The 11,532-nt window shown below is 41.7% G+C and overlaps 1 protein-coding gene across 1 annotated transcript in view; it reads left to right on the top strand.

Moving 5' to 3' along the window:
• LOC108800929 (serine/threonine-protein kinase 10-like) overlaps positions 1-11,532 on the top strand; it is a 65,397-nt gene that overhangs the window by 15,447 nt on the left and 38,418 nt on the right. The window contains exons 2-4 of the mRNA XM_018572913.1: positions 5,226-5,390; positions 9,705-9,753; positions 9,865-10,014. Of these exons, the coding sequence (XP_018428415.1) occupies positions 5,226-5,390; positions 9,705-9,753; positions 9,865-10,014 (364 nt within the window). The remainder of the gene's footprint in view (positions 1-5,225; positions 5,391-9,704; positions 9,754-9,864; positions 10,015-11,532) is intronic.

Below are 11,532 nucleotides of genomic sequence, written 5' to 3'. Positions count from 1 at the left end.
AGCTAACAAGCCCCCAAGACCCCCACAACCACCAACTCAGGGTTGTGGGGAGGAGGCTCTTGTCCCCATCGGCATGGGGACAAGGGGTTTTTCCAGGGGTCCCCCCTGGTAAAGCACCCTGCAAATGCCGAGGGCATGTGGTGTGGTATGGCGCTGGGTGGGGCTCACCCCCCTTTCCTGCTCTGCCAGGCCAGTGCCCAGATTAAGGGTCTGGTTGGGAATTTTAGGTGGGGCACCACTTTTTTTCCCCATTTTTGGGTGGTGGGGTTCCCCCTTAAAATTTCTAACAGACCTAAAGGGCCTGGTATGACCTTTGCCTTGGGGTGAACCCCAAATATTTAGTTTTTTTTACTCAGGGGACCCGCCTGACATTCCTACCTGACCAAGTTGCGGGGAGAATGGTCCGCTACGGCATATGCTTTGGCTCGGCTGAGTTCTTCGGCTTCTGTACGGGCTACTGTGAATAGCTCGTAAAGCAGCCCTTCGATTCGGCTGAACACTCGGCTTAATCCTTTGGCTCCTTTTTGGATAACCCCCTTAGTTACCACTTGAATCTCTGTCGTCGAAGAGCCCGAGCTTTGAAGGACTCCAGCCAGCATAGTCTGTAATTTGAATGGTAACATTTAGAGACTTTGAGAAGATTTTAAGGAGAGATCTAGAAGAGACTGAGGCTTAGACTAACGATTTATACTCAGTGTACTTGGGATTAACCTGATCCGGACCTCACCCTCCTTCACATATTGCTTTGTGCAAAAAACCTTTTTCCTGTTTTGAAATCTACTACAGTGACTGGCACGTATTCATTCTGAGCAACCACAGAAAGTTCCTATTCATGTAAAGCTATTGAAGGTCGGTACAAACACTGCTACATTACCAAATGATAAAAACTGATTGTGATCTGGTATATATAAATACTTTTGTAGCCAGAAATGCTAATCAGATACAGTGGTCATGGGTTACTGAACACAATTGCTGTTTTCACAATTGCACTAATCTGTGTTACATCCTGTTCATGGTGAGAACAAGAATAAACTGAGTTTTTTTCTGCTTTAAACAAGAACTCCATGCAGAATTATTCTTAACCTTTGCAGTGTGGCTACCCCTGCAGGTCTAAAGTCCTGTGAGTCATCACATTCTATACAGTGTAAAGGACATGAAGACACCATGCGACCGGTCTAGCACCCCGCCGGTTTCGAGGTTCAGGTGAGAATAATTTGCTATTTCTGTCCCTAGATGAAATTAGCACTTCATCCTTGCAGTGCAGGGTGGCCCCATTGCAAGGATTGGGAATAATTCTGCCCAGAGTTTTAATTTAAGGCTTTCTTTGGTGATAGTGTTAGTGAAGAGACTGATGGAGCATGCAGCACTGAAACAGAAGGAAAGTAGGATACATGGGCAGCTGGAGTATAATTCATCTTTTCTGGCAAGTATTGTCCTTCTTACCTAGACCGGCTAGCTTTAAGGTGCCCATACACTTTTGTTTTGTGAGGGTTGTAAAGTACTTAAAAAAAACGTACGATCTGCCCATCTTGGACAGGCAGATCGTACTTGCGGGCGGGCTTGCGATGACTGCAATGAGGCGAGTTAGTGGCCTGCTTGTTCGACAACTGACGAACGGGCCAGTGTGCGCACGCGCACACTGCCCGTTTGCCGTCCTTGCAAGCCCGCCCCTCATTGCGATGATCGCAAGTACGATCTGCCTGTCCAAGATGGGCAGATCGTACGTTTTTTTTAAGTACTTTACAACCCGCGCAAGACAAAAGTCTTGCGAGGGTTGTAAAGTGTATGGGCACCTTTAGAACGGAACTTCAGACAAACAGGTAAATCCACAGATGAAATACATTTAAATAATACATATTACCTGCCAATAGTTTGTATTTCTGTCTATCCAGTCCTGAGATTTACTCAACTTCTCCTCCACAAGTTTCCTCCCCACACTCTCCCTGTGACCGGACAGCAGAACTAGAAGCAGCACAGTGATGAGTTCATCTCTCTGTGACACTGCTCTCTCCTTCTGTCAGCATGCTTTGTGCACTGCAGCACACAAAGCACACAAAACTCCTTGTGCAGCTTCTCCCTTCCCCTTCCGGGGGGCTGGTACAGAGTTGGACGATCCCGGGACCATGCGGCGATGCTGTGCGGTTCCAAACAACGGTTGCAGCCTGGCCCAATTGATTTCAATGGAGTTACATCCGCTCAGGCAATCGCTGAAAAAGGGTACATGTACCTTTTTTTCACGACACACACAGCCCGTTTTTTCAACCGCCTTCCGCGACTGGGGTGCCATTAGAAAATAATGGCTCCGCAGCGCAATCAGCAGTGGTGTGCGACTCCGTGGCTTTGTGCACGATTGCCATGCGGTCACAGATGCCCAGGTGTGAACCTGGCCTTAGCCCTCCTGTACACACCGTACATCACACTGCAAGAAGCTAATACCAAGCCAAATTCAGACACTTACACTACTTGCTTAAAAAATGAATGATATGTTAATATAAAAAGCTGCATTCATTTATGTTTTATATGTGCCTGGAGTTAACGACGATTGCGCCAAACACATGTTAGGTATCGCCGTGAATGTCGGAGTGCGACCAATAATTGTAGGGCCATAATTCGCTGTTAATTCTAAACTGATGAGCAGTAAGGGCCTTTAAAGGTTTGCCTATGGACAATTTGAGTACCATAGTTACTCGCCATTGCACGGGAGCACGCAATTTTAATGCTTGACACGTTTGGTATCTATTTACTCGATGTAACCCCATCTTTTATATTTTATCAAAAAAAGGTATTACAATGTGTTTGTGTGCACTACAATTCATTCAAGTGTTTTTTTTTCTAAAAATATTGATTTGATAAACATTTGCGCAAAAATCGTACAACATAAAAAAATGCAGCTACCATTTTTTTATACTACAGGGTCTCTGCTTTCAGAAAATATATTATTCTTTGGGGTTTTAAAATAATTTTCTATCCAAAATTAAAGATTGTAGTTTGTGTGTGCAAAAATTACAAAATTGCTCCGGTGCGAAGGTGGTTATTATCCAGCCAGCAGGTGGAGAGATCTGGTCTGGTCTCTGGTACCTACATAGATGGCTTGTCCCAAAGTTTTACCTGAAAGGAGCACTGGTTAGCAGGACTGTGCATGGTTTATATGTGTCACATAGGTTTCACACCTACATAGGATGAGGAGCTGCAGGGTCTCTGCCTGCTATGGAGAAAACAACATTTGATGTTTTCTCAGACCTTAATAGGTTCTGCTCTAGGTCCAGGAGGCTTTGCAGTGCTTTATGTGGATTATATCTTACTTGGTAGCCAGACCTCATTATTAGTCTCAGCTGTCCAAGGCTCAAGTAGCATTTAGCATGGATATAACCATCCAAGCGGGTGTGCTGGGTGTGCTGCTGTTAGAATACCCAAACAGCGACTGCAGCTAATTGGCTGCAGTCACTATTCATCACAGAATTTTCAGACTGGCTAAAGTTGATTGGCAATTCAGCTTTTGCCAAATGGACGGAGGCCACCCACTGCTCTAATTTGAGCAGTGTATGGCTAGCATTACTGAAGAAAAAAAAGCAGGACAAACCTTGTACTGTTCCTGGGTGTCCCTATCTTGTGCATGGTTTACTGATGCCAATACCAGTTGAGCCTGTCCCCCTTATAATATAAATATATAAAAGCAGATTTTAAATGTTAACAAAATCTAAAGTAAATTTAATCCAAAACCATTATAATTTCCTTTTAAGTATTAAGTCAGGTGTGAGGCCAAAGATGTACCACTAAGAGACTATTTTTGGCATTAAGTTTGGGTGAAAGTTGGGAAAGTTGGGTTTGAGGATTGGATTAAGTTTTAAAGGTTAGGATTGTGGTTAAAGGGGAGATTAGAAGGTAGTTTAAGATTCATGGTCTTATTTTAAGGAGTAGGTGAGGTGTACAATTAGGGTTGAAGTAAAGTAAGCGTTAGGTTAGGTTTTAGGGGTAAGGATTCATTTTAGGGATTTAGGTTGCTTCAGGGTTTAGGTAATTGGAGAGTTAAAGGGGAACTATGAGGTGAGTGAAAATCACTCATCCTCATAGTTTGAGCCGATGTGTGACAATGAAACTGAAAATAGATTGGGAAGTGAGCAAACACATACCGTCGCCTGCTCACTTCTCGATCATCTCCCTGCAGAGAGCCGTGACTGTCAGTCACGGCTCCCCGCAGGGATTCCCCTCCCCTCTCCAATCCCCTAGCAGTGAGTGGAGGAACGGACAGGGAGAAGGCGGGCACTAGATAGGCAGAGCCCGCTGTCACTCACGCAGCTGGGTGGATCTTGACAGCACCCGGCTGCGACGGTATCAGTATATAGCGAGCTGTAGCTCGTGATATACTAAACTTTGGGTCACAGGAGGAGATTAGTATACAGTATGCCCTCCCGTGACCCTTAGAAGAACTATGGGGAAAAACACTTACCCCATAGTTCTCTTTTTAGGATTAGGGTATGCTTTAATGAGAGGAACCAAGGATATAACTATAGTCATAGCAGACCATGGAACTGCTTTGGGGCCCACAGGAGTGCAGAAAAACAACTAGTGTTCTGCACCTCTTGTGGAATGGCCTTTGGGATTGTGATTAGAGAGACGAGGCCCCTTAACAGTTTTGCTGTAGGACTCCCTTGCACATAGTTATGATCTTGTGAGGGGACACTTTACAAGTAACAAACACTTATAGCAGATTTGCAATGTTCAATTGTTATTGGAAATAACAGTCCTATGCCAAAAATGATGGATCCAGGAAATCCATGAAAACTACTCTACGGATAATAGAGGCTATATTTTAATGACAGGTGCCACTGCCTGCAGCTGTTTGCAGGTTGCGATTACCTGTTGATGACCGCACCCGACAGTTGTTATTGGATTATACAGTGTCTTTCACCTGCACCGGATCGCATGAGTCTCATAGAGAAAATGGTGGGACTCAGTGATCTAGCCCCAAGTATAAATAGGGCTTAATAGGGCCCTCTCCCACTCCCAGGCCCCATAGTAGACACATGGGCTGCTATTGCTGTTGTTTCTCTGTTACATTAAAGTAATGTGTAAAGTACAGGCACCTTAGAAGGCACCTAGCAATCACTTATTATTATTCTTATTGTGCCAAACTGATGGAAGACAAATCTGATTGGTTGGTATGAGTTTCTGTGCATCACTGTTCTTTTCAATGCATTAAATAATCCCTTTTATATATTATTTAGGTACATCACAAGGAGACTCAAGCACTGGCTGCAGTGAAAATACTGGAAATTTTCTCGGAAGAAGCTCTAGAAGATCATATATCAGAAATTAATATTCTGGGACAGTGTCAACACCCGAATGTTCTCAGACTCATAGAGGCAGATTACTGGGGCCGACAGCTGTGGGTAAGATGGAAATATGGATGATGAGCAGAAATGTTTTACTGTATAGACAGAGAGCAAAATTTTGAAACAGGAGGAGAAGATACGCACAGGCCTGGAGGGAAAAGTTGTAGGCTTGACACAAGCGGTATTGAGGAATAAAACATATATAGGATTGGCCAGAGGGCATTGCAAAAAAAATAAATAGGAAAAATAAATCTGCGCTCCTGGATATGTCTAAATTGTACTTGTACCAAAAGCAGCTATGAAATAAAGGAGGTGAACCGCCTTTAAGTAGATAGAGTATTTGTAACACAGCGCTAGAGATGTAGTCAACAAAATGTGTGTAGATGTTCACAGATTGGGTTAAGTGATCAATGTATATCAATGTATAAATTATGTGTGTTAGAAACAATCATAAAAAGTAAACGAAAAAGATGAATTGTATCAATGTGTGAACAACATGAGTGAGCATAAATCTACTCTTCATATCGCTCATTGAACATTGCTGTCTCTGGCATCGCCTTCACTTATTTAAAGAAATAATTCAAGATCAATATAGATCACTGAATGCTATTCTTCCGATTTTTTGGGTTATTAGATTTTTTGTCAGATCTTTTTAAAAAACTGTCACAGATTATCCACTGTAATCTTTTTGAGACGTTTTTTCTGATACTGTGTTATATATTTCAATTAAGTTGTAATGCCGTATTATACTCACTAATCGAAGCTGATTTCATCTATCTACTATCATCTAATTTTATTTATTAGTACTTAATCTTAATCGAAGCTGACTTTATCCATTTTATTATTATTTAATTTTACTATCTATTTCTATTTTTTGTCATCTAAGTTTATCACGATTATTCACCTATGTTTGAATGTCATTAATATTTATTAGCTATAGGCTACACTTAACCTTCAGTTAATTGCTCACTCATGTTGTTCACACATTGATACAATTCATCTTTTTCGTTTACTTTTTATGATTGTTTCTAACACACATAATTTATACATTGATATACATTGATCACTTAACCCAATCTGTGAACATCTACACACATTTTGTTGACTCCATCTCTAGCGCTGTGTTACAAATACTCTAAAAAAAATAAATACATTCAGAACTAGTGTAGGAGGCATGGAGGAAGAAAGGACAGCAGAGGGTAGCCAAGGTGGCATAAGAAGATAAGAGGGATGTTCCTGCAGGACTGCTTTAGAGGGTTTAGCAGATGAAAGTAGACAGAGGGAAGGCTTCAGTGTATAAAGAGAAACAAAATATAAAAAATGCTGTCAGAGGACGTAAAGGTAAAATATTCATACATAGCTGGCAGAAGAAGTTATAGATCAGGCAGAACAAACCTGTGTGGCTTTTTTTTTATTTTTTTAGGTGGCCCTCTCAATCATTTATTATCACGCTCAGCTAGTTTACAAAATTTAAACTAAATAAGACTCCAATTGATAAAGATTAGATTACCTTACCTTATATTTTTTTTAAGCTGAATGCTTCAAAAAAATGTTTCCTATCTATGCTTGTTCCCTGTATGGTTTCAGTTATTAAAGAATGAAAAAAAAAAGATGTTTCATAGAACTAGGGATGTTCAGATACCAAGTACCGTACTCGGTACAAGGACATGTAGAGATGCTTTTCCAGCTCCAAGACTAGTCTAGAGAAAAACTCAAAAGTTAGGAGGCAGCTGTCATTTTTAAGGAGCATACGGAGCTCCTGGGATTTGTGCATCCCTGTTTAAATGTATGATTTTTTAAAAATAAATATATATAAGGGATACACCAATACAATTTTTTCAAGTACAAGTACTGATACTTGTCCAAGTACTCACAGATACAAGTACTGATAAATTTTTGTGTATTGTCATGTGACAGTTTTTTCTAAAACAATACAGACTAATGATTTCAGGACAGTGGTGGAGCGCCAGAGCCAGGTCCCAGCTGCTCTTTCTCATGAAAATGCCAAGTATCGGCACTGGTATCTGAGCTGGTATCTGGACATCCCTACATGGAACCTTTGCCAGGGATAAGTATTGTAACTAACAATTATTACCATAATAATAATTACCAAAGTGATGTCAGTAGACATAATTATGCCCCTTGCTAATGTATCCCACTCAATTCCCACTGCTCCCTTTAGGTTTCACATGCTTGGTTTAGGTAAGAAAGTGCACAATAGATTGATGATGATGACAGAGGCTAGTGAGCAAGACACTTAATACACGGCTGATATAAGATGTAGAAGTATATACAGGGCTGTATTTAGATATTAAGCTTTTCTAGGCACTCCTGAATGATGCATGACTTTTATTAAAGCTCCGTCCCATGTGTCATGTAAATATTTTAGTAAAAAACCAATGCTAGAATGTGGTACAGGAGGCAGCAAGCTGTCTGCTTTAGATGAATAGCTGTACAGACCAACAAACAAGAGGAAGGAGAAATGGTTTCATGTGTCCTGAACTATAAAGAGACTTGTGGTTCTGCTCAACCTCCACTGCATATCCCTATTTGTAGAATTATCTTTCTTCATTTGTCCAGAGGTGAATAGAAGAGAAAACTAAATGACATAAAAAGTTACAGTTTTTACATTTTAGGATTGGTACTGTCCCTTATAACCCTGGCGTTAGGTAATGGCCCACAAGTGTCTGGTAAACAGAGCCTTAGTATATACAACTATATCCACCATGCCCTAAGTGGGATGACTCCTTAAATTTAAATGTATCCACTCTAGCTAATTTGTAGGGCTGCGAAAATTAGCGATTAATTCCTCGATTATTCGTATCTGCCCTTTAGGTATACATATAATTTCACATGTATGGGTGTTTATGCATGGCAACATTGGCATAAGGCTTGATAGGCACTGGAAAGGATTGAATGGTTAAAAAATGGGGGTGAAATGACTCACTGTTGTATGAGATGAATAGATGCCTCAATGGTAACCGATGAGGAGTGGTGTTTCCCTGCAGAGACGGCGCGTATCAGGAAGCCCGGGTCATAGGGAAAAAGAGAGGTTATGAACTGTGTGTAATCCCGGTGCCTCCTTCAGGGACATATGTGTCAAAGGATTTCTCTGTTAAGAGTCAAAAGCGGAGTTTTAAGGTCTCAGCTGGCCAGGCTGAGCCTTAATGGCTACGTGAGGGTGAGGCGAGGAGACCGCTCGGCTGCGGTCAGACTTGCCGTGTCCTGCTGTGTCTCGCTGGCAGTGAACAGTGCGATAGATACGCAGGGTGACGTCAGTGGAGGGCTGGGCATAAACTCACTAATGCAGAGTTGCAATGCAAGCAGATCAGCTAAAAGTAGTTGGATCTGTATGTGCGTTATAATTAATCGAAATTAGTCGATAAAAATTTTTTTTGATTAATCGAACACGGAAATTTTAATCATTACCAGCCCTACTAATTTGATATTCTGTAGTAATTTTGTTTCCCCTAAGCACTCTGTAATTTTTTTGCATCTGCCTCTTGCTGGGTTTGACTTTGCCACAGAGCAGAGCATCCAATAATGGTGCGTTATAAATACTGTATCTCCCTAGCCAATCACTAGGAGGTTCAAGGCCCTCTGCACTGTGAAGTTGGGAAGTGGTCGGTGAGTCTAGAGTTCTGTATTGTCCTAGATGTCTTTAGCCCCTTACTCTGTCTCCCATTGAGTTGCTGATGGAAGAAAATCTTTAAAAATCCTCAAAGTGACTGGTGCCCATTTATACATTCTCATCCCACAACTGGCTACAGGCTCATCCCTGAGGTGAAATGTCACCCCATCCTGCCTCTGGTGTCCACCACATTCTTCTAGAGGCCAGGGAAGTGCTATATAATATTAACAGCAGAATGTTTAATGGGAGAAAGTGCACACAGGATAGTTACAAACAACAACAAAATCACACACAGTATTGGCAGCAGAGCGGGGGAAAGGGGAGAAGTATATATGAAACTCGTGGCAGAGGGTATAGATGGAGACTGTACACACAGGAAAGGCTTCAGAGGGACAAAGTACAAAGGAACAGAAGAAAAGAAATTATAATGAACGGTCATTATAATAGGCAGAGAGAGCAGAATGATAGCAGCATAGAGAATTGGTGAAGAATTTATAATCTTGGTGAAGGTTCAGATAATTGACCATAAATACACTGTAGCACATCATTTTGATTTAGGGGGGTGGCATAAAGAAATAGTAGGTACATAAGCAAGGAAATAACCTTAAAAAATGTGTTTGACAGCTGCAGATAAAGTACAAAAGTCTGGCAGAATTTTGCAGGCATTTTTCCAGTACTATCAAATACTACAGGCAACAGAACCATATAAGACTGACAGCTGGGCTATATTTTTGTTTCAGATCATGGTGGAGTTCTGTGCTGGAGGAGCACTTGATGCTGTCATGATAGGTCAGTATACAAACATTTGTTGCTGCATTTGATGCTAATAATTGTGGAAGAGATTTCCTGATTATACCTGTCCTTGTGATCATCTCTATATTCAATCCTCCAAATGTGCAGAGCTGGGCCATGGACTTTCAGAGAACCAGATCAGCGTAGCCTGTCAACAGACCCTGCAGGGACTGCAATACTTACATTCCCTTAAAATCATCCATAGAGATCTGAAAGCCGGAAACATCCTTCTGACACAACATGGAGATATCCGATTGGGTGAGTTTATGGTGGCGAAAAACCGGATTACTGTTCCTTTCTCTGACGTACATCAAGACTGATATATGATTAGGTTGTGCCATCATGTGACACAAGCAGGTTGATTTACACCAATATGTACACAGAAGGACCAATGTGATTAGAAGAATTGTTATGGAGATCTTAGAGGGCAGATTTAATTGTTGCAGTACATGTAGAAACTGCAACAATTGTGTGTGCTAGTAACATGCTTACATTTAGGACTACCAAGTTGCATATGGTTCCATGTTAGCTGGGATAACAAGAATCATACTTTCGCCACAAGTCTGTACTTTTAAAAAAATAATAATTTTAGGGGAATCATAGTAAGGTTTCAATACAAAAGCTCCTACTGATGTCCGAGAATTGCTATCTGCCTGACGAACAGGTCTTGTGATCGGAAAGCTGCTATGATTTCCACTACAATCTTAAAAATCCATTCAAGTACCTTAACTATTAACAAAAATGTATCTTATTTGTGTATCACTCGGCTGTAGATCCTCAAATCATCTCTGAATTGGTGCTGACACTGTCCTTCCTTCTGGAGGGTGGCTACTTTTGTTGCCCATGGTCCCTGTGTGTGTTGTAAAGTAGCCACCACTCCAAGCTCACTCCTGTGATGGACTACAATCTCACATTTAGTTTACTAATTTATTTATTACAGGTATTTATATAGCGCCGACAATTCACGCAGCACTTTACATAGTTGCACATTCACATCAGTTCCTGCCCTCAAGGAGCTTACGATCTAAGGTGCCTATCTCACATGCATACATAGAGGGCCAATTTAGAGAGGAGCTTACTAACCTTTCCAGCATTTCTTTGGATGGTGGGAGGAAACCAGAGTACCCAGAGGAAACTCACACAAACACAGGGAGAACATGCAAACTCATTGCAGATGGTGATCTGGCTGGGTTTTGAACCAATGACCCCCATTGCTGCAAGGCAGAAGCACTAACCACTATGCCACTGTGCTGATGCCAGGAGGTCCAAGTTAGTTCAGAAGCCTTCGATGGATGTAAGGTTTGGACAGAGTGGAGAAGTATCTAAAGCTTGAACTACATTGTAGCCATGCAAGCAGGGGCCCAAGACACAATATCAGGTGCCCTATTGAACGGGCAGAAAAGAACAGAAAGAGGAAGGAACACACTGAGGTACCAGAAACTTGAAGGAAACAACATTGTACACAGTAAAAAAGCCACAAGGAAGCAGTTGTGACTTTATATAACATGTGTTCACAGAGAAGTCTGTGTGCTCCAAATCACTCATTCATTTGTGTTTTTTATACTTTTTTATTATTGAACTATTATTATTTTGCTATTAGGAGTAACAACAACCCCATAATCATTCACGGTGGGGGCGGCATCTGGGTGTCCCCTTCATGAAAGGGGGCACCCAGATTCAGATAAGCCCCAAGCCCCCCTGCCCGCAGACCCCCACAACCACCAGGCCAGGGTTGTGATGAAGAGGCCCATGTCAAGGGCATGTGGCCTGTCATAG

This window comes from Nanorana parkeri, unplaced genomic scaffold (genome assembly GCF_000935625.1).
Source record: "Nanorana parkeri isolate BGI_ZX_2015 unplaced genomic scaffold, ASM93562v1 scaffold2168, whole genome shotgun sequence".
NCBI lineage: Eukaryota > Metazoa > Chordata > Amphibia > Anura > Dicroglossidae > Nanorana > Nanorana parkeri.
This window is presented reverse-complemented; position numbering and strand designations above follow the sequence as displayed.